The 24,166-nt window shown below is 38.3% G+C and overlaps 1 protein-coding gene across 1 annotated transcript in view; it reads left to right on the top strand.

Moving 5' to 3' along the window:
• snd1 (staphylococcal nuclease and tudor domain containing 1) overlaps positions 1–24,166 on the top strand; it is an 868,653-nt gene that overhangs the window by 101,403 nt on the left and 743,084 nt on the right. Inside the window, exon 11 of the mRNA XM_072562814.1 lies at positions 15,055–15,141. Within this exon, the coding sequence (XP_072418915.1) occupies positions 15,055–15,141 (87 nt within the window). The remainder of the gene's footprint in view (positions 1–15,054; positions 15,142–24,166) is intronic.

Here is a 24,166-nt window from a genome sequence, read left to right as displayed (position 1 = left end):
ATTACGAAATGTTATCAGGATTTCTGTGTCCACCACCGTCAAACAGTGAGTTTCAGCTTCCCACCAGCTTCCAAGAGAAAAGAAATTTACTCACATCGTCTCTAAAACTTCTGACCCTGGTCTTGAATCTATATCCCTTGTCATTATTCCCTCCACCAAAAGAAAAGTTCTTTCTTGTCTACTGTGTTTATTCCCCTCATTAATAGTATAAATCTCATATCTGTTCTCTCTGTCTCCTGTGTTCCAATGAAAACAGTCCCAGTTGATTCAATCTTCGTAACTGAAAGTCTCTAACCTAGGCAACATCCGAGTAAATTTCCTCTGCACCCTTTCCAGTGCAACAAAATCCATCCTATAATATGGATCCCAAAACAGAATATTCTAGCCTAACCAACTTTATATACCACTGTTTTAAACACTCTGCCTTGGCTAATAAAGATGAGTATGCCATATGCAGCCTTAACTGCTTGATCTGCCTGTCTTGCTACCTTAAGGGACTGGTAAACGTGCACACCAAGGTCCCTCTGATGTTCAATGCTTTTCTAGGGTCCAACGTTCATAATTTATTCTCTTGCCTTGATTGCCCTCCCAGAAGCTTCACCTTGCACTTATGTGGAGTGATGTATTTCATATGCACTGTTTTCCCATACATTGAATGCTCTGAACCAGGTTTTAAAATAATTATAAACCTGTTCACTCACACCCTATATTCAATATGAATTGGTCTGTTGATTTCACTGACTTTGATTAGTCATTGTTTTACCATTCAGAAGATAAAACCTTTTGAACTGGCACATGAAGTTGTACTGCACTGATGAGGCACTTACATTAATTAGACAGTTGGATCATTAATGTCTAGTATCTGATTGTATGGGTTCCCAATCTTATAGGAAAGACTGGTTATGCTAAATCTGAGAAGAATATTGTTCACATCTCCCTGTTTGAAATTGTCATTTTTAGTTTCTCATTTTAAAAAATTGGTGTTCATGTCCCAATTTAATTCTTTCTATAGTGAATGCAGTCTTGACCTTATTCTGAAATCTTTGTTGCAGTCTTAATACATATACATTAATTGTAATGAAAATAGGATCGGAACAGGTAACGTGTGACTTCTCAGAATGAATGGTTTATTTCAAGTGAAGAGTGTTTGTTTATTGAAGTATGTGGCAATTGCTGCCTGTGTTAAGGAGCCCTAAGCACAACTGGTGACAAGGTTGCCAAAAGTTATCTTAACCATGAAAGTTTTTTTCGCCTTGCATCTTGTGGCTGTAAGTGAGCAAGTTCTTTGACCGGAGGTGAGTGGAGCAGAGGTTTGCAAACTTGCAATTTTTTAATATCAGGTATGAAACCTGTTGAGCTGGTGGATTCTGTGTTCGATGTAAAATAGTAGAAGTCCTCCACTTGTTTAGGAAAGGGAGACCTTGAGCTGGGGATGGGATAAGAAGAGGGAATGAAGGTGTCTCCACATTGCAGAATGTAGAGTGGAGAATCTGGAGATGGCATTGTTTGTGCAAGCATTGGAGGTACTGCAATTATGGAGCATCAAGGGTGGGTCCAAATTTGGAGGATTCAAAATGTACCAGTCCTGAAGAGAGGTTAAACCCAAAAAGTCGGCTTTTCTATCTCCTAATGTTGCCTGGCTTGCTGTGGTCTTCCAGCCTCCTGCTTGTCTTCCTTGGGTATTGTGGCAGAGGGAAAAAAAAAACCTGTTTTTACACGTAATTCCCCACCCCACGCCTCCCCCAACCCCAAATGCTGTGGTACATAATATCTCATTGCAGTTCAGTGGGATTTGGTTGAACTAAAGCATTTACGTGTTTGTGGAAAGTTGGGAATTGCAGGGACTGTCTGAATTGTTCAGTTTAAGATGTAGGAAATGTTGTTTATAAGATAACTTACAGGTTTTATAATTATAATTGTTCAAACAATTTGTTGTAGTTTTGAGCATAGCAAAAAATGTCTTGTGCCTATTTATTTGTGGCCCTCAGGACAACAGACTGTGTTCTTTCAGATCAAAAGCAATGTCAATTAGCTTTGCCAATACCAACTGTGCCAATGCAAATCCAGTTAAAATGGTAAAATTCCAATTAAATGGAGGCAGCAGGGAGTAGAGTTTGATAATGAAGGTGATTAAGCTGGTTTTTGTATGAATGCTTGAGTGAAGCAGCTTGATTTTCTTTTCTAATTGTACCTCACTAATGAGGTCCTAATAACTCTTGGGCTCTAATAATGTTGCTAATAAATAAGTCTATTAACATTGTAATGTATATATAATCAGTGGTGCAAAACCAAGCTACTCACTGCTCTAGTTGATTGTTGGACTTCATCAGCATAAAATGAAACGAAAACAAGATTCCTCTTGATTTAAAAAACATGAAGTCATTGTATCTGAAGTTTGTTGAGAAAAAGGGTGCCAGAGGAATGGAGGTAGAGTCATAGAGATGTACAGCATGGAAACAGACCCTTCGGTCCATCCTGTCCATGCCGACCAGATATCCCAACCCAATCTAGTCCCACCTACCAGCACCTGGCCCATATCCCTCCAAACCCTTCATATACCCATCTGATACTCTGAAATGTTGCAATCATACCAACCTCCACCACTTCCTCTGGCACTATGTGTCAAAAGGATAATAAGGATAAACTGGAAGCTGCAGACCAGTGAGTTTAGCATCAGTGATTGAGGAAGCATTTGGAAAAAAAAATTGATTACAGGATCAAGTAAGTTAAGGTAGAGCTGTATAAAACATTCATTAGGCCACAACTGGTGTGCAGTTCTGATGGCAACATCATAGGATGGATATAATTGTACTTGTGTGGGTGCAGAGGAGATTCACCAGAATGTTAGGTTTAAGCATTTCAGGTATAGAAAATTGAATGGCATAGGTAAGGTAAATAGGAGGAACCTTTTCACTTTCAAGGAGTCATAACCAAGGGGCATAGATTAAAGGTAAGCAGGAGGTTTAAAGAAATTTTGAAGGAAAAAAAGAGGCTGTGGTGTATTTGGAGTTCACTGCCTGAAATCACAGGAATCCTCACAATATTTTAGTCATATTTAGTAGTATTTTGAAATAGTATAGCACGCAAGTATACAGGCCAAGTGCTAGGAAATGGGATTATAATGTAAGGGTGCTAGATGTACTGATCTAGACCCAGTGAAGCAAAAGGCAACTTTCCATGATGTAAAATGTGATTTTATTTTAAAATGCAGTTTTTGTTGAGATTCTGAAAGACTTTCTTTCATAGTTGTTTTTTCTCCTGCTTTATCTAGCTTAATTGGTTTCTTTAACTCAATGGTGGATTTCACTAGTACATTGGATTTATTGTGAAATGCTGAGAATTGACTCAGATTTAAGTTGTACATAATCTGAATTAAGATGCTATTGATACAAAAGCAATCTTTCATATGATGCTTCACTGGAGAATGAGAATTGCAGTTGTGACATATATTACTTCTGCAGGTTTATCCCCAAGCATAATTTATTCCCAACCTAAATTCCCTGAATGTTGGTGGTTCTGAAAGACTGACCTGTTTTAAACCTTCATTGGCAGCCCCTTGAGGTGGTTGTCCTGGAGTATATCAGCTGCTTGGAACAAAATTTCAGATTTGTCTTTTAAGGGAAATATTCTTTCTATCTTATATACAACCTCTGCATTCTTTCTATCTTATGGCATGCAATTGTGAATATGTGCACAGTATAAAGACTGCAGCTTTCCATTTATGATGGCACTTGTACTAGGCATTTTGGGAACAAAATGCAGTGCTAAAGGTGGTTTGTGAAACCCTGTTGCATGAACTGATACTGTTGCACAGTTTTCTTTCTGCTGCTATATTTTTCATTCAAGTTGCTTATTGTACATCTGAAGTACATGGGCCAGACCACCATTCCATCAAACTATTATTAAGTGGTGGTAGGAAAAAAAGTGAACGAGTAAAAATGTCTCCTTACAGTTGTATCCTGTACAGTAATTTGTCTGCATTTTCTCTTGTCAGCAAAGGTAATTTTATGTAAATAGTGAATAATTTCTCAAAGCAGAGAAGCAGTATTCGGTAATACACACCTTGTTCCCTCTTTTGTACGTTAAAAGGTATTCTTTAAAGTGGAGATGCATTAGAAGCTATTCTTTAAAGATGAATTACTGACATTAAAATGGCCTCCAGGTTTGCTTGTTAAAAGTACCTATTTTGATGACTTTGCCGTTCAAAGAGCTGAATTGAAATATCGCTTTGTAGTTCATTCAGTGCATATAATGCATAACTCTTGAGAGTTCTCAATTTTAGATGGAAGCCCTGTATAAACATTACTGAACCATCATTCACCTTTTCTTGAAGTGCAAATTATACTGAAACTTTAGTTGGTGTATAATTACAGAATTGAATATCCACGTGGGATGGCACAGGAAAAAGGAGTAGGACAAAACAAAACCATCTAAATGAAAGTTATTTAATAATGGAGCAATTTTGAGCTAGAGGAGCTGCCCGTAGCTGAAATCTGTTCAGATTGACAACATCATCCTCTTCAACCTTCTCCTCTCCTGCCCATTTTCCTTTGAATTCCCTAAACATGAGAACATAATTTTTGCTGTTGCGAACAGGAACTTCAGGGTGACATTGTGTGTAGGACCCATTGGTATCTGTTACTATATGACATCAGTTATACCTTACTGGAGTTGTGGATTTGTTTTTGTTGAGATTTGTTCTAAGGTGATGAGAGTTTGTGTTCTAGTAAGGACCTGAGTGCTGGTTGCTTGTGATGAGTACTTTACTCTCTGTTGAAAGGAAGCAGACTTATTTAGTTTGCCATTATCTTTCAACATTTTTTTCCTGTTGACTACCTGCTATTATTGAAACTTCAGTTTTGATCCGACTTATTGCCGTTGCTACTGATGTGGCACCACTGTTCTTTTGGGTGGGTTTCTTGGAATATCCGAGCATATAGGAAAATTGTAGTGAATGTGTGCTGTGTAAATAGGCAGCTTCCAATGATATCACTCCATCATAGATATCACATTCAACATATTTAAAATTAATCATTAAGCAAAAAAGAAGTCTGGCAATTTTCTCAGAGTTCGTGGAACACAGTTGTAGTTGAACATGATGAAATCAAAAGGATTGCAGGCTGCTCCAGGGTCTGTACACAAATAACTTAATAATAGTCATTATTTCTGTATTTCCCCATTTAGAGCTTTTAGAAAATTGTTGGGCAGAATTGCTTTAAATTGTTTGCACAAATATTTGACAAGGCAATAAATAACCTAATTCGTAGTTCTCTTTGAACATGCTTTTGTATGCCAACTGCTTGGAATGTTTTTTAAGACCCTAAAATAACTATGCTAATCTATTTTCTCTCTCCCCCTGTTAAGTGCATATGAAAAACAGTTCACTAAATATTTTGGACTTAGTGGGGAGATATTAACAGTTGGGAAATGGATCTCTGTTTAAGGCTTCCTGTGGCAGCAAGAAAAAGTCCCAAATGGAATTGCAGGAAAGCTTGCTACCCTCTGCCCCAGAAATGTGCCTCAAAATTTAAACTCAAGAACTTCGGTTTCAAGATTGTAACATTTGTTTTCATTTAACTTTGGGAACTGAGGCAGACAGGCAGAACAAAGAATGCACCAAACAGTGAGTGTTTAAGTACAATCTAAGATGTGAGACCAATAGCATTTGCCGTTGCCAACAAAGGCAGAGGAGCACAATCTCCAGAATTTTCTTCAGAGAAGCATAGCGACAGTGGCATCACAGGAAAGTTGAGTTGATTGGTTGTTGAGCAGCTGTTGTTGGGGGACTTTATTTCAATTCTAATAATTTTGAAAAATAGAAATTTAAAATAAGCACAAGGAAAGTAAGAATTTGTAAACAGAAGAGGGAGCTGATTTTTGGTGAAAATGAGGAATATTTGCTTTCTGTTTTATAATAAACTGCAAAAGAAAGTGGCATGCTGGCTCAGTGGTTAGCATTGTCTCTCAGTGCCAGTGACCTAGGTTTGATTTCCACCTCTGGTGACTGTGTGGAGTTTGCACATTCTCCTCATGTCTGTTTGGGATTCCTTCGGTGCTTGGGTTTCCTCCCACAATCCAAAGATGAATTGGTGAATTCAGGTGAATTGGCCATGCTAAATTACCCATAGTGTTAGGTGCATTAGTCAGGGGTAAATATAGGTTAGGGGAATGGGTCTGAGAGGATGACTCTTCAGAGGCTTGGTGTGGACTTGTTGGGCTGAACGGCCTGTTTCCATACGGTAGGGAATCTAAGGTTTAAGTAAAATTAAACTACTTTAATAAGTTTAAAGGCAACTCGGTCAAGAGGATTGCCCATCCTGTGACACTTGAAGAGCTGTGGATACTTAGTATGACTGACTTGAGTTCATGCAGCTTGAGTAGCAGCTGAAACCACTCAAGTGCAATTGTGAGGTAGAGAACTGTATGGATAGCATTTTCAGAATGCCATGATCATGGATGTCACTGGCTGCAGGTTGGTCATGTGGGATAGGGTGAATGGCATGAGCTCATGAACAATGTTGAACCAACAGCATAGGAGGAGGATGTGGTCCTACAGTCTCAATTTAGGAAGTTGGTAGAAGATAAACATGCAACACCTCAAAGTAATTTCTGGATTACTTCAATGTCATGCATCAGTCGTTGGTAAGATTTTGGAGTCCATTGTGAAGGTTGAGATTTCTGAATACTTAAAATAGGGCAAAGTTAGCATGGTTTCATCAAGGGAAGGTCATACCTGACAAATCTGTCAGACTTTTTGAGGAGGTAATGAGCAGGTTAGATCAAGGAGAGCCAATGGATGTTATCCAACTGGACTTTGATAAGGTTATGCACAGGAGGCTGCTGAGTAAGATAAGTGCCCGTGGTGTTAGAGGCAAGGTACTAGCATGGATAGAAGATTGACCAATTGTGGAACACCACTACTCACTGGCTTCCACCCTGAGAAGAAGCCTTTTACCCCACTCTCTGCCTTCTGCCAGACAGCCAGTGTTGGGATCACGACTTTTCAGTTCATACATTAATGATCTGGATGAAGGAACTGAGGGCATGTTGGCTAATTTTGTAGATGATACAAAGATGGGTAGAGGGACAGATGGATAGTTTTCAGGAGGCACACTGGCTGCAGAAAAACTTAGGTTAGGAGAGTGGGGATAAAGTGACCGATGAAATACAACGTTGGAAAGTGTGAGGTCATGTACTTTGGTAGGAAGAATAGAGGGACAGACTATTTTCTACGTGGGGAGAAAATTCAGAAACCTGGAGTACAGAGGGACTTGACAGAAACCTGGACTAGGACTGCCAAGGTAAACTTGCAGGTTGAGTCTGTAATTAGGAAGGCAACTATAATGTTGTCATTAATCTAGAGACTACTAAATATAAAAGCAGAGTTAAACTTCTGAGGCTTTATAAGGCTCTGCTCAGACCACACTTAGAGTACTGAGAGTAATTTTGGACTCTATACCTCAGGAAGGATGTATTGACCCTGAAGTAGGTCCAGAGGCAGTTCATGAGAATGATCCTAGGAAAGAAGACTTAACAAATGAGGAACACTTGACTCTGGGATTATACTCGATGGGGGGAGGAATATCTGATTGAAACTTAGAGAATACTGAACGGCCTAGATAGAGTGGTCATTTGGAAGATGTTGTCATTGGCAGAAGAGGCAAGGATCTCAGGGCATAGCCTTAGAGTAAAGGGAAGACCCTTTAGAACAAAGATAAGGAGGAAATTCTTTGGCCACAGAGTGGTAAATCTTTGGATTTCATTGCCAAAAACGGCGATGGCGGCCAGGTGACTGAGTATATTTAAGGCAGAGATAGGTAAGTTCTTGATTGCAGAGGTTCAAACATTAAGGGGAGAAAGTGGGGAAAATGGGATTGACAAACCTATTAGCCATGATCGAATGGTGGAGCAGACTTGATGGGCCGAATAGCCTAATTTCTGCTCTTGTGGTTTTATGGAGGAGCTAGAAAGATGGTGCAAGAAGGAGTACTTCTGATTTGTGGGGTTGGCTATGGGAATAATTGCACCTGTACAAGCTGAATAGTCTGCACCTGAATAGAGCCAGAAATCCAGGTCCTTCCGGAGTGTTCACTAGTGCTGTTGGAGAGTATTTAAACTAATTAATTCAGGAGGAGTAAGTGGGAGTCAGGAGGAGTAAGTGGGAGCCAGGAGAGAAGATTAGTGTGGTGTCAGGATGTTCAAAATAGTTGGGGGACAGAGAGAACTAGAATAGAGAATAGTAAGTTCATATGTTGAATTAGAGTGAGGAGAAGATAATGAAACCTACACCATAGAAGCAGCATAACTATGTGAATGCAAGCAGTATAGTTAACATTGGACAATTAGTGGCACAGACCACCTTATAGCATTAAGACGTAGCAATAATGGAGACCTGGTTTAAGAAAGGGTGGGACTGGCTGAATATTCCTGGTTACGAGATGTTCAGAGATAGAGGATTGAAGAAAAGGAGGGTGCCATTTTTGCTTAAGGACACTGCAGTGTTGAAGGAAGGGGGTGGGTATCTGAGAGTTCAAGCACAGAATTGAAGGTTAAGGAACAAAGAGTGCAGTTACATAGCTTCACATTATCTATAGACAACTGACCACTCACCCCCTCATTGGAAAAATCAAAAACCTAGAGGGCAGATTTAAAGTAGTGAAACGGTGAAGGCAGGATCAGTCTAGGCCTTAAAGAGAGAATTGGACCATCTAATAAACAAGAATATGTATTACTATAGGGTAGGGGCAGAGAAGTGGTGGTAGATTAGTTTCTAGATAGCTGAACAGCTTGCATATTGGGTAGGCAATGGCCTAGTGGTTTTATCATTGGACTATTAATCCAGAGACCCAACCAACATTCTGGGGACCTGGATTCGAATCCCATCACGGCAGTTGGTGGAACTTGAATTCAGTAAATATCTGGAATTAAGAGTCTTAATGATTGCCATAAATCCATTGTCGATTGTCGGGAATAATCCATCTGGTTCACTAGTGTCCTTTAGGGAAGGAAACCTTCATCCCTACCTGGTTTGTCCTACATTGACTCCAGACCCACAGCAATGTGTTTGATTCTAAACTGTCCAATGGGCAATAACTGTGAGCCTAGCTAGCAAGGCCCTTACCTCGTGAACGAATAAACAAAAAATTTTCCCTGAATCTATTGGACCACCAATGGAGCTTTCAAACATGGTGGGCTGAATTGTCTCCTGAACTGTAACCATTGTGAAATGCAAAAATACTAGTAGATTTGTTCAGTTGCCTCCAGATCACAGTATCGCAGAGACTATTGGCAATAATTTTGAGTTCATTTGGACTTGCCTGATAAACATTTGTGGTTGGACCGATGAGAAAATACAACAGAGTGAAATAGAATTAAGGGGGATGTTTAAAATGAGTACAGCTATGGGGTGGAGAGGTTGTAGCGGATGGGTGAACGGATCTTGACAATATAACAAAAGTTCATACTTTCAGTTGAGAAAACAATTGCAATGTAGTCTGTTCTAAAGCCATAGGTAGATGGCTTCATAGTCTTATCCCACCTGCTGCTACAGGAGTGTGTCATAACATCTCTAAACATTTTGATTAGAAAAATAACTACGTTTAGGGTTGTTGCACAGAAGAGCCAGGGAACTTGAGTTCAAGTCATACCTGTTGTATAATAACGTCTTTGAACAGTTTCATAAGAATATAGCTGTACATATTTGCTACCAATGCTGAACCAGATTATCCACCAACATAAGGACTCTTGATGTGCAATGGGAGTGCCCCTACCTCTAGGCCAAGAAGCTTTGGGTTCAAGACCCACCTGCTTCAAAGGTGTGTAATAACACCTCTGAGCATGTTGTTTGTAACAGAAACCACTCCAATACCAAAGAATGCAACTACAAATGTCCAATTGCATGGACATAAATAACTTTTTTTTTAGTGTAACAATTTTAGCTCCGAATTGCAGGCCTTGTTTAGTAGGGTCTAGAACTTTCAAAAGGACTTGAAGCCACACAGCTTGTTTTTGACTGTATTAAATAACATTTTCACTATCTCCAATGAAATTATGTCGTATGTTAAATTAAAATGAAGTGGAATTTGTTTTTTCAGTGATTCTGAAGCTGGGAATGTCTCTGTTTTACTTTTAACATGAATTTCTTTACTTCTGCTTCATTGGTGCAGCAAGCTTTTGGACTTGATGATTGTGTTAGTTTCTTTATTTGTGGTGTCTAATTCTCTAAAATTAGTGCACACTATTTTACGATCTGGATTGTCTTGGAGGTTGCCAATTCATGGTAAATTCTAAATAGTTTCAAGCTGCAACCTCTTCCTGTCTCCAGACTCTCCAGATGTCAAGAACTTTGACTAAAAGCACTAGTGGCCAATTTTTTAAAAAATTTGTCCACTGAATGAGGGCATTGTGAGCAAGACCAACAATTATTGCCTATTCCTAATTGCCCAGAGGGCAGATGAGAGTCAACCACATTGTGTGGGTCTAGAGTCACTGGCAGATTTCCTTTTCTAAAAGGCATGAGTGGAGTGGATTCATGGTCAACATTAGAGTCTTAATTCCAGAATTATTATTCTTGAATTTATACTCCACTGTCTGCTGTGGCAGGATTTGTACCTAGGTCCCCAAAACATTATCTCGTTCTCTAGATTAAAAGTCCAATGATCATACCATTAGGCAATCGCCTCCTGCCTTCTAATATAACTTTCCTGACTTGTAACCTGAGGAGAGTAGGAACAGAATCAGGTGAAACCTCTGCTGGTTGGAGTCCTACCAGACATGTAAAATGATGATTGTGGTTGTTGTAGGACATCTCTGCCGGAGTTTTTGTGGTAGTGTTCTAGGCCCAACCATCTTCAGCTGTTTCGCCAATCTCTCCGTTGTAAGGGCAGAAGTGAGAATGTTCACTTTATGCATAATTGTTCAGAACCATTCATGATAACTCAGATGCTGAAACAATTTATCTTCAACTGCATCAAGACCTGCAATGGTTCAAGAAGGCAGCTCATCATCTTAAGGGCAACTGAGCTTGGGTAATAAATGTTGACTAGGCAGTGACACCCACTTCTTGGAGATAAATTTAAAAAACAACTCATGAGGAGCATGGATAGGATAAATAGACAAAGTAATTTCCCTAGGGTGGGGCAGTCCAGAACTAGAAGGCATAGTTTTAGGGTGAAAGGGGAAAGATATAAAAAAAGACCTAAGGGGCAGCACTTTCAAAGGGTGGTACGTGTATGGAATGAGTGGCCAGGGCAAGTGGTGGAGGCTTGTACAATTGCAACATTTAAAAGGCATCTGGATGGGTATATGAATAGGAGGGATTTGGAGAGATATAGGCCATGTGCTGGCAGGTGGGATACCTGGTCGGCATGGACGAGTTGGACTGAAGGGTCTGTTTCCGTGCTGTACATCTCTGACTCTATTACTCTGACTGGAGCTTCTGTAGACAACCGTCAGATCTTGTAGGATTCTGCTCTGCTGCTAGTGTTTGATAATTTCATGAGATCTACATGATAGCCCAGGACTGATTCAATAAGCTGTCTTTAAAAAAAAATCCAGAAATTTAATTGTGCTATGTTTTTGCACTTGGACAGGTGCTTTGAACTTGTATCTAACTCGAGTTCTGTAAGTCTCAAAACTCTGCTGATACGCAAATATTTTTGCTCCTGATGCTTTCTGAAGCTGCTTTTCCTTAACCTTTGGCCCTGAGCAATTGATGGCATCAATAGAGGAATGAAAACAATGCCCAAATGCAGGATTTTTCTATCAAAGTATTGGGGTGTCTCTAGTTATGTTACAGTTGAACAAACAACAAATAACACTGCAAGTAATACTGCATCAGTCTTCAAGAAATGAGAACAAGACTAAGCTCTGTTCAAATAACATAGGGAGCTTGCCGTGTGTGTGTGTGTGTGTGTGTGTGTGTATATATATATATATGACCTAACTTAACAAGGAGCCACTAAATTTCAATCAAAGGAAAGACCATATTATTGCACAGTTTTGTATCTCTTGTTGCTGATATCTGACTGATTTTAAAAAGTATGTATTATGGTAATGTATCTTAAAGCCCATAGTGAAGGTTATTGTAAAGGAAGGGAGTGATGGTTCTTATTTTTTCTTTTGGGAACCAATCCTGTACCTTTGATCATTTGATAAAATAATAGCATGATGAATTTTCTTGGCCTTTGAGCTTAGATGTTAGCATGGAGTTTGTTAATGTATTTTCAAAGTTGTTATTGGGTCAGCTCCTGGCTTATAAAGGTATGATAATGTCAGTTTGATAGCGTAGTCGAGATGTCCCTATAATTTACATGAAAATTGAAAGCGTAGACCCAGGTTTCTGAATTGTTTTTTGTTCTTGTTCATTAATATAGAAGTGAAAGTATGCCTAGAAGTTCTGAATGATTGTGTTCAAAACATCATCTTAATCATTGAAGAAACTATCAAAAATAATATTTTTAAATGCACAGTAATGGAAATATTGCATGTATATAATTTCTTTCCTGACCTCAGGATGTCTGATGTATTTCACAACGAATGAAAGAAGTATATTTTGAAAGCAAACAAAAGATGATCTAAAATCTTTAGTTTTGAGTAGCTGTTTTTTTTCAAGGAATTTCTCAAAACAGCTGTCAACATTTTGAAATTTTCATGGTGTAAAAAGCCACATTACTGACTGAAAACTTGGTCCAGCTGCAATTTTCTTAGCCCACCTACCCAGAAAATAATAGCCCTGGGTCAGTAGCAGGAGTGATGTCCTACTGGAGACACCCCATTCAGATTTTTGGTGCATTTGTGATGCTAACTGATGCCAAATTCAAGCATGTGGATCTTTATTATGTTTTGTTCTGAATGGGTTTTGTGAAAATAAATTTATAAATGCTTTTCAAGATTGGTACTGAGTTTAAAGGGATGGAGAGTAATCAAACAAACTGGCCTTGTTTTAGAAGAGTGAGGTTAATTGAAGTATGTAATATCCTGCATAGTCATGCCATGTTGTTTTCTCTTGTGGATGAATTAAGTGGCACTGTTTTAAAATTAGGGGTCTCCGTTTAGGAAGGAGATGAGAATTTTTTTCTGTCATAACGTTTGTGTGACTTTGAAACTCTGCCTCAAAATGCAGTTGTGACAGTGCTGTTTAATGTTTTTGAAGCAGAGGTGGAGAGGTTTTTGTTAGGCAAGGAAGATTGGGAATAGATGACAATGTTGAATTTGAAGCCCAAACATGGCCATGATCTACTGAATGGGGGAGCAGGCTTGAGGAGTTGAATGTTCTGCTCCCAATCCATATGCATGTTGTCATTCTTGAGTTAAGCAGTATCGCTTTTTCATTATTCCTTGAAAAGTGAATAATTTTGATTTCCAACATTATACTCCATTTGGCCTCTCATTCAACTGATCTATGATGTATGTACTAAGTTATCTTTCCGATCCCTCAGTTGCTATCAATGTTGCTGAATTTTGTTATGGCTCATTACCTCAAAATAAACACGTGTTGGCCTGCAGTTTACAAGTTCTGGTTTAGCACATGCTTATTTGAAGTGTCAATCTTCATTCAAGGATAGAATTTTATCTCTCAAATCGGAAGGTCATTCAAAGCTGTACTTCAACCACAATGTTTTCGCAGACATTTCACAGTATTTTCTTACCAATGCGTTACTATGGTATTAAATCAGTAATTTCACTTTCGAACTTCTTACTTGATTGCATCATACTAATAATTCTGCTTTAGAAGTGCTTAATTGACTATGAAGTGTATGCTGATGCCTGGGGGATGTGAAGGATACACAACAAATCCATGCCTGTTTTTTTTAAGATAGATGGGTGTCATGTTTTGCCATTTTATTTATCATTTTTCCTTTTATCCTGAATTCTTTTGTCGTTTGGAATGTAATTTCCCCAGATAATGGTACAAACCAGATTGTTGAATATTTTTAAGGCAGAAGTGGTCTCCTTCCTATTAGAAGGATGTTGTGAAACTGAAAGGGTTCAGAAAAGATTTACAAGGATTTTGCCAGGGTTGGAGGATTTGATCTATAGGGAGAGGCTGAACAGGCTGGGGCTGTTTTCCCTGGAGCATCAGAGGCTGAGGGGTGACCTTATCGAGGTTTACAAAATTATGAGGGGCATGGATAGGGTAAATAGGCAAAGTCTTTTCCCTGGGGTCGGGGAGTCCAGAACTAGAGGGCATAGGTTTAGGGTGAGAGGAGAAAGATATAAAAGAGACCTGAGGGGCAACTTTTTCACGCAGAGGGTAGTACGTGTATGGAATGAGCTGCCAGAGGAAGTGGAGGAGGCTGGTAAATTGCAAGATTTAAGAGGCATTTGGATGGGTATATGAATAGGAAGGGTTTGGAGGGATATGGGCCGGGTGCTGGCAGGTGGGGCTAGATTGGGTTGGGATATCTGGTCGGCATGGGTTGGACCGAAGGGTCTGTTTCCATGCTGTACATCTCTAAAACTCTATGATCCTAAGTAGATAGATTCTTGACTGGCAAGTGAACCAAAAGGTATTGGGTGTGGGCATAGTAAAAGAGACCAGATCAGTGACACTTCAATGTCAACCTTTTAAACAAAGAAGAAACTTTTATTTTGATGACTTTTAAAACTTTTGCCGTCATTTTGACTGTTGATCTTGTTACGTCATCATCCTCAACAATCCTAAGTTTCATTTTCAGCATCTTTGCTATGTACTTAGCATTCTTTTTTTCAGAAACAAGTGTTGCTCATTCATACTTGCATTGAGGAAGAGTAGGGAAAATGAAACTATCTAGAATAAATCTATGGTCACAGTGCAGACCACATTAACACTGCTTGCTACTTCTGTGCTGAATAATAATTTTATGCATCTGAGTGGCCATATTTTTAAGAAATGAGATTCCAAGAGTCAAAATTCATTAAACATAAAGAAACAACAAGTTTATCTAAGAAATGCTATTTTCTACCATCCTGTTATACTGTCTATTAATTGCTGTTCAAATAGGCATCTGTCTGTCCTTCAGTTATTTGTTAACATTTTAATTAGAGTTTTCTCCATTTTCATTTTATATTTAGGATCGAAGGAAACTGCGGCCCCTCTATGACATTCCTTATATGTTTGAGGCCCGGGAATTTCTGCGGAAGAAATTGATTGGCAAAAAGGTAAGCCTGTAAAAGACTCCAGTTTATCAACCACTAACTGTTGAATTGCATTTTACTCTGTGATTATGTTTGATGTTGCTACAAAACTTTTATTGCCAGAACTTCTTTTTCAAAGCATTCATTGAGATCTTGCTCTCCCGTTTCACCCCAACCCACCACTACAGATTTAACTAACTTGCTAGTGTCTAGGTCAGCTATGAATGGAGGCCAATTTTATGGGTTGCTACATAAATTGTTACGTGTTGCCTTTTACTTCACTCCTACAATGCTTCTCTTGAACATGACTTTTGATAAATGGTTCCATGAGTGTTGAGAATTATTTACTGGTACTTTGCCCACATGACCATCTTCACATGTAAATCTTGTGCTTAGGTTTAACATATTTTGAGAAGTGAGAGAACGGCAGTAGGAATGACTGTAGTTTTATTAAATTTAGTCAGGATAAACTAGTGAGTTAGAATTGAGGTCATTTGAGATTTTTCAGTTTTATTGCAAGGGTTCAAGAAGGTGTGGATCCTGGACTATACTTCATCCAATGGCTGTTTTGGACAATGAAGCATAGATTTCTACACAATGTAGTATTGTACTAGTTGTTCTTCCACAATTTCACAGTTAAACACTTGTGTTTCAGGACATTTTAAGGAAACTGATTTTTGCTTAAGTATTGAAATTGAGTGTATTCCAAAATAAAGCATTTAATTTGCTATCTTACTGAATGGAGACTGACTGCTGTTCCTGTGTTTCTCAGCATGAGAAGGTTTATGCTAATTGAAAAGATTCTAAATGCTCTACTGTTCAATATTAATTGATTCAACTTAAAATGAGTTTTTAGTGCAGTCTCTTTAAAGCTGGTTTGTGATGCTTCCATAATGGAATTGCAATCATAGTCTTTTTCTATTTGAGAGAGGTTCAGAATAGCATTGTGTACAGCATGGTTTGCCATCAATTGTGGCAGGTCTGGGTTCCTGAACTGTGAAAATAAATTGTTAAACCATTGTTATGTTTTCATTAATTAGTTTTGTTACCATTGCATGTTCCAATGAGGAGATGGAATTTGACTCTAGAAAGATTGCCTCTACCTTGATCATGTCTGATTCATTTCTTGGTTGCTGTTCTCGTCTGTGTTGCAATGACTCCTCAAAGGCATTTGTCCTGATGAAATCATAAATGCCTACTGTTCAAACAAAAATATGCAGTGTCATCAGCTGCTTCATTCTTGGCAAGGGAGCTATTTTATTCATTGAAGCAGCTGATGACACTGAATATTTTTCTCTAACAGTAGGCGGTGATAATTTTATCATGGAAAGTGGCTAGGAGCTATTGGGCTTGATCGTGAGTACTGAATTAACCTGAGAGATGGAGCTTCAGCAATCTGGTCCTCCAATTGTGTTAATAAAATTACCCAATTTCTCTCTTTCCCCCACATCCCTCAGGGTTCAATACTGGTTTAGTAATTTCCCTAGTAGTTACATTTTCCTTTCCTAACAAAAGTACATTGCCCTTTTTTTAAAAAGAAAAACATTTCTGATTTAATAATTTGGCTGATTTTTCTCAAAGAACGTTTTTTTGTTCAGTGAAGCAGTCATTACCAGTGCAAACAGAAAACAAACATTTAACAGCTTTTGGAGTGATGCAGGCTGATGCCAGATGGAAAACAGAGACACAGGAAAACTTATTCACCTCTACAGTTGCCTGGGGAATAAAACAGAATGACTATTGTCCACTCATCAGAGTCTATGGCAACCTTAAAGTCCTGAAGACCATTAAAATACAAAAATGCATGTGTATGATGCAAATAAACCCTTCTGTAATTGCTGTTAATCAGATGTACTACATTAAAATAAAACCTAAATATCGGTTGCTAAAAAATTTTTTTGGAAAGTTGCCTTATGTTTGCTTGAAATTATTTAAGCATCTAATTAATGAAAAATGTGTTGAGTTCAAATTTGAATATTTTTCTTATTCCTTCTACTCTGTTGAAATCTCTGTAGAATTTTGAGATATTTTAAAACTTAGATGGAAATAGGAAACTGGAAAAGGACAGAAAGTGAAGGAATGAGTAAAACTACTGGTGTGGGGATGTACAACTCGAACTGCTTGGGATCTAGAAAAGCCAAATTAGTATTTTCTTAAACAAGTTTAAGGGCTGTGAAGGGGCTATGGATTGTTTGCCTGGAGATCATTAGCATACAACTACAAAAATGAAGGTAAAAGCCAAATGGAATATTTTTGTGGCCAACTCAACTGGTTTGGCATGCAACAGTGGGGAGAGGATAATTCTGTGGTATAAATAGGAGTACTCTGTTCAGTATTGCTTTTGGAAAGTAAACATTTTTACCAGATTAATGCCAGGGTTTCATTATAAAAATAAATCACAAAATTCCTCTGTATTCTTCTGAATTGAAAAGTTTAAGGGTAACCAGATTGAGACTTTTAAAATGATTAAAATAATTCAATAGAATTATGCAAGAAAATTCAGGATGAATGGCCATAATATATTTTTCACTAAGTAGTGAACACGTGCAACATTTGTACTCTAAAAATGCGGAGTTGGTCAATTAAAATTTAGGATTGAAGTGGACAGATTTTTATAAGGTATCAGAAGATATGAAGCAAAGGCCAGTCAAAGATCTTGAACTAAAGATTAGCAGTGAGTGAATGGTAATTCAGGCTTAGAGTCCTGGTTAGTTATGTTCTTGCATTCCCATATTTGATCATCCTGACTCCAGTCTCCAATTAGGTATTGCACATTAAACAAGTGTCTTTATCCAAAACTATTGGGAGTAAAATATGTAATTGCATAATCTTATGATTGACTACTTGTTGACACTTGTTGATGGATATGTAAAGGGTAGCATGCCCCCTGCTGTAAATCATTAACCGGCTCCCATTATGAAGTGATGAAATGTTGCACCTGATTTGCAGTGTTGATTTATTGTTGAAAATTGGGCTTGTGAATGATGGCAGTACATTTCTTGGAGAAGAAATTTAAGATTGTTTTTGTTGGGAATCTTCTGTGTTGAACTTCATTTGACTGTAAATATAAATAGAACATGAGTTTTCAGCTGGATCCTAACATTGCACCAATGTAGGGGTGATTTTGGAAATCTTTTTCATCAAGTAATGTTATGAGAATATTTTGGTATTATCAACATTGTAAAGCTATAACTAAAATTTTGATGCAGTCACTAACTGAACAACTGATCGTATTGAAGGGCTATTGGAAATATAGGGTTCCACAGAGTTAATTGATCCCTTTGTATATGTTATAATAAATCCCTGGGCCTGCACTTGTGACTGTACCAATGTGTCAGTCCATCTGTCCTTGAGAGAAAAATTCAAGAACCTTTTCCCCAAAAGTATGAAGTCTACATTGTTATATTATCTAATTGCTTTCTCATTGCTGAAAGGAGAGATGTTATTGAAGCTTTTAAATTTTCCCTAATGAGGACAAACACAAGAATGCTACGTTGTAAATGATCATAGCAATTTATAATACAGAAGGAAAGGGTGCTGTTTATTTAGCAAGTCCACTCTGGCTGAACCATTGTCATACAAAAAACAATGGGGAACTAGATCACTGAGCTTCTGGTTACTTTAAAAAGGTGCAAGACCTAACCTCTTTCTTTTGATGTAAAGAGTGCCCTTGTGTATGAATACCTGTCGCCTATCCATACTTAACTGTCCATCTTAAATTGTTTATTGACGTCACTGGTGCACGCAGGATCCCTCAAAGTGTTGTCCAATCGAAGAGCCACATCCAATAGAAGATATGCTATTTTGGGTCTTATAAGTCAGTTGGGTGGGGTCTGCACACTTTATCACAAAAATGAAGAAACGACTGTTCTCTGCTAGCCAGGCAAGTGGCCTATGTGTCTAGCATTGCTCCAGCACTGAAATTCATACACAACATTGCTCGTTTATTTGGTAGGCAAAGTGCTATTTTGGACTGGTGGTGGCATTGTATTGTTATAAGGTGCAGCATGAATAACTTCCTTAACCTGTTGACTTAGAAGTGGAGCACATCAAAGTTCCTCTGTGGGGCAGTGGTTATCTGGTTGTTTATTGTGGAAAATGTAAATGTGCAAATGGGTCAATGGCTGCCATTTTGGACCTGAAAAGTGCAATATATATCTCAAATTACTGTGAAAACACAAAGTATATTTAAAACATTTTAGTATACTGTCTTGCCCCCACCACCCCTCGTCATCGCTACTTGCTGCATTCTGCTGTGTCCCTATCCTTTGTGCTGACTTGCATTGCAACTCCCTGTTGCACCAACTTGCTTTGCCCCTCTTTGTACAGTGCCACATTGCCCTTCCAACTGTGCAGCCCTCTTCATTTTGCCCTCTTCAATGCCCTTTCTTTTGCATTATCTCCTATTGCTGCTTTCATATCGTTCCTCTGGCCCATCTCTCGACATACTGCCATCTCACTTCTTTTCTCTCTGGCTCTGAATACCTACATCTTTGGCAAGATTATTTATGCTATTCTGTTCACGTTTGTTATTTGTCAGTAGTTTAGAACTTAACAGGCAAGGCATTTACTTGCCTTTGAAGACTTTAGTGCATTCTGCATCTGGTCAAGCGCCCCAAGGCAACCTCTCAAAATGAAAGTGTTTGAGCATATGCTTGTTATTGAGTTGCTGAAGGGGGTAACTATCAAGAGAATGAAAAAGTGTTGCTGCTAAATGTGGAATATTTTAATTTCATTGCCACTTTCACTGTCATCTAAATACCACAAGATGGCAGGAACATCATTGTGGTAGTGTTTCTTGAACAAGTTGTTCATATATCTGGAAATAAAGATCCTAGACCTTGAAAGCTTTTGAATTGATGAATTGAAACCATATTGTTTTCATTTAGACTATCAGAAGAAATATGAGAGGGAAGTTACTAATATTTTTGTTATAATTTTGCAAAATAAGGCTCACTGGACTCTGCTTGATTGGTGGAATGTGATGAGCTGGCTGTTGCAGGACTTCCTTTATATAGCTGTTGCTGTTTTCACTATTGATATCACAGAATTCAAAATTGTGTGGATGAAAGCAGTTGGAGTGCTTACCCTTTATCGTGAATAAACCGGGTTGATTCAGAGAAACACATTCTTCTGATTGGGGAATACAGATAAAAGGGTATTCCAGGTCATCCAAGGATGAAATTAGGAATCCAGTTTTGTACATAGCATTGGAAATGTGAACTTGAGTTTCATTTTTAAAACAGGACTGATGCTGAGTAAGCTCTGACTTTCAGGATCAAGATTTTTTTTGGTGAGGCTTTCAAGAGCTCTGGGAATTTGAGTTTAGGCATAGGTCAGTAGTGACATATTTGGAATAGGCTGGAAGGACTAAATACCCTCGTGTTGTGCTGTAATATACTTTTTAATGTGATTCATATGGGAGACAATGGCATATAATCTGTCCTGGGACCTAATAATGATATTGTGTAAATGGTTGTAAGAACTTGAAAGGGAAATGTATCCAAAAATCTTTAATCTTGTTACCTAAAAGGGCTGATGATTTCAATTTCTCTGGTAAAACTTGAGCAAGACTACAAACCTGCAGACTACAGAATAGAACATTTCATTGGTTGCGCACACAAAGGAGAACAAATGCTGTGAAACATTGTCTTTGAGGAATGAGAGAGACATTTCGGTCTCTATCAAAAGCTGTTTTTACAAATATCACCCAGCATCTGGGTGGGCGACACAGTGGCTCAGTGATTAGCACAGCTGCCTCTCACCACCAGGGTTCCAGGTTTGATTCTAGCCTTGGGCAACTGTCTGTGTGGAGTTTGCACATTCTCCCAGCCTCTGTGTGGGTTTCCTCTGGGTGCTCCGGTTTCCTCCCACAGTCCAAAAATGTGCAGGTCAGGTGAATTGGCCATGCTAAATTGACCATAGTGTGAGGTGCATTAGTCAGAGGGAAATGTCTGGGTGGGTTACTCTTCGGAGGGTCGGTGTGGACTTGTTGGGCTGAAGGGCATGTTTTCACACTGGAGGGAATCTTAAGAGCAGCTGCCCTCAGCCGAAGGTAATGCAGATTCAGAAGATATCATCACTTCATTTCTTCGTTTTGGAATTTCTTGTTGCAGAGAGCATTATTAGTTTAAGTCTTTCACTAATTGAAATTGTTTTGTTGCAGTTGAATGCAGTCACAAACTGACTGTTGCCTCATGGGTTACTGTGATTTGTTTCGTCAAACTGGAAGACTCTACTGTAGGATCCATATGTAAAAGCGTAATTGACTTTCTGATTTTAATAATCACTGAATATATCATTCACTTTTTTCCTTTTTCAGAACAGCTGTTTATCTATTAGTGTTTGGCTTAGCACGACTAAAAGCAACTTCAATGTGTGGTACTGCAAGTGACATGGCAGGATGCAATAAAATAATTTTTTTTACCATGTTATTGAAAATATTCTTACACTTGGAGTTTCAGTTAAGGGATAATGGTAACTGTTATATTTTGATCTATTCTCAAAGTCCAACCTCTAACTTATATTACCTGCTATATCTGACAACACAACCTTATACTGGAAAAATAGCTTATCGATGTCAAATTCTTATTTCTGGACTTATTCTTAGTCTGCCTTCTGCATCAGAGAGATATTTTGACTCAAAAGTCCAGAATATGTGTAGCCTGATTCTGCATCTGGAAAGGGAAAAAAATACAGTGCCTTACGGCTGAAATATGTCAGAATGCTTCACGTACAATGACTGACTTTAAAGTGTGGAGTAATTAACCTTGTATATAATACCTGATTGTAAATGTGTCTTTGCTGAATCAGAAAGTTAATGTTCATTAGCCCCTCATTTGTTTTTTTTTTAGGAAATTCAAGCTTGTTGACTAATTTAAAAGAAGTCAGTGTGCTCTCCCCTTTCTGAAAGAGTTAGACTTTGCTCAGCTCTTATAGTATGCAATAGAATCCTGCAGTATCTTCAGATGGCTATGTTTTTTGATTTATTCGGCTAAATCTTAAATGGCTATCTAAAGGTTGAGGGCATCTCGATTAGATGTAGAAATAGAGCATCAGATGGTGATTCAGGTATTTCAAGTACTGCACTTATGAAAATTGTAGGATCAGGAAGGGAGAATTTGTGTCTGATATGAATATGTTTTCCGCTTCTTGCATTGGTAAAGTTCTCCGTCTCCAATCACTGTTGAAGTAAAAAACAAATTATAATGTACATTGGTTGTGGCTTTCTCAACAGTAGAAAATAAGTTGATCATTGTTGATAACGCTGACTGTCAGTCATAGCGGTACATTGCACTCTTGATGCAGTGGAATACTCTCCCTTTAACCGTATTGGTGTTACAGCAAAGACATTAATGAAACATGCACAAAGAATTGTGGAGAGGTTCAATAGCTCGGGCTACATCTATAGAGAGAGAGAAACATAGTTAATGTTTTGAATTGGGTATGACTCTTCTCCACAATCCTCAGAACAAAGACATAATGAAGCTTGGTATTGTGAAGACCAGAATAGTTCTCATTATCTGTGTTCTTTGGATTATGTATTATCTAATAACCAAAGTTTGCATTTGGAGTTGAAGTCTCAGAGAGTTGGCCTACACAGGATCACTTTATAATGGTGCAAGAATTAACACATGCACACCTGTTAGATAATGTGCTGATAATTAGACAGGACTTTTTTTGTCAGAAGGTACGCTTAAAAGATGTTTGAAAGCAGTCTATTAATGCTGTTGTACACTCAGCATTGAGTCATGCAGGAGTTTTGTAGAAAGATGGCTGCTAATTTCAGTTGTCTTCCAGTAGATAGATTCCTAGCTTCAGTATGCAATGACTGTGGATGATCTTTAACTTGATAGTGTTGGGATACATATTCTTCTTCTTAATTTTGTGCAGGTTTTGCAATATATTATTGTGATATAACCAAATTGCACTCAATCAGGCTAGAAATGGTTCAGCTCCAACTATTGTCCCAGTTTGCAGGCTCCCATAAGGATTAATACAGAAATTGCCTAACGTTTCGTATTTGGGACTTGATTCCTGCCACAGGTGCCCGGGCTTTCTAAACTTTATGGTGCAGCAAGACATGCTGTGTGGGTAATCCTTGAAGTTGTAATTAAAAATAATAGACTATGCAAGATTGACAGAAGACTTCCCTATTTGTATCAAGGAGAGCCACTTCAAATTGTGTAGCTATTTTCTAAGTGGGAAGAGCAGCCATTTTGTGCACAGCAAACATTTTGTACCAATGTTTTAATGGCTTTTGCCTCTATTAAAAGTGATTTAATTATAGACTTGATTTGCCAACTGAGGGCACTGTTTATTTTTTGTTTCAGTTTGAATACAAAATGGAATTAAGTGTTAACAAGAATTCTGTTGGATTGCATGATCATAGTTTTGGACTGGTGTGCTGTCAATTTTGAAATGCTAGCAAGTTCCTTCTAACCTAAATTCAAACTAGTCTCGTTTTAACATCTTTCAATTATTCAGTGGTTGAGAGATGCCTGAAGGGGTAAGGCTGATGACTTTGGCCTTTTTGGAGACCTTGTTATGGGTTAATTGAAATGGAAGGGCTAGGATGTCGAAGGTCACTATTTTGTAATAAAGCCTTAGTGTTAGGATTGGAATGAATTCAGATTGTTTGCAAAAGCCTCAAAATCGGTCTGAATTTGCAGTGTTAAAAACGTGGTTGATATGTATACAATAATTTGAATTGGTGTACAGATCAGCGAAAGAAACTACATTTCTCTAAAGTTAACATAGAAACAAGGTTTTTAAAGTTTAAAGATCGCAAGGGTCAATAAAACTCCTTTTCTTCGATCTGCCTTCTCTCCATCTTTGTCTGTTGTACTTCATAATCTCATACCCTCTCAAGCCTGTTTACATGAGTTGCATTGTCATGATACTAATAAAACTGTTATCTTTACTCTTCTGTTTCTCAAATGTGAGCAAATCCTTTGGTTCACTGTGAACTGCAGGCAGTCTTGATTAAATATGTGATCTTGAAGTTAAGGCTGGTAACCTTCCCAGAATACAGAGAGATCCTTGCAGT

This window comes from Chiloscyllium punctatum, chromosome 44 (assembly GCF_047496795.1).
Source record: "Chiloscyllium punctatum isolate Juve2018m chromosome 44, sChiPun1.3, whole genome shotgun sequence".
Taxonomy (NCBI): Eukaryota; Metazoa; Chordata; class Chondrichthyes; order Orectolobiformes; family Hemiscylliidae; genus Chiloscyllium; species Chiloscyllium punctatum.
The sequence above is the reverse complement of the archived record's forward strand: the minus strand, read 5'-3'. Positions and strand labels throughout refer to the sequence as shown.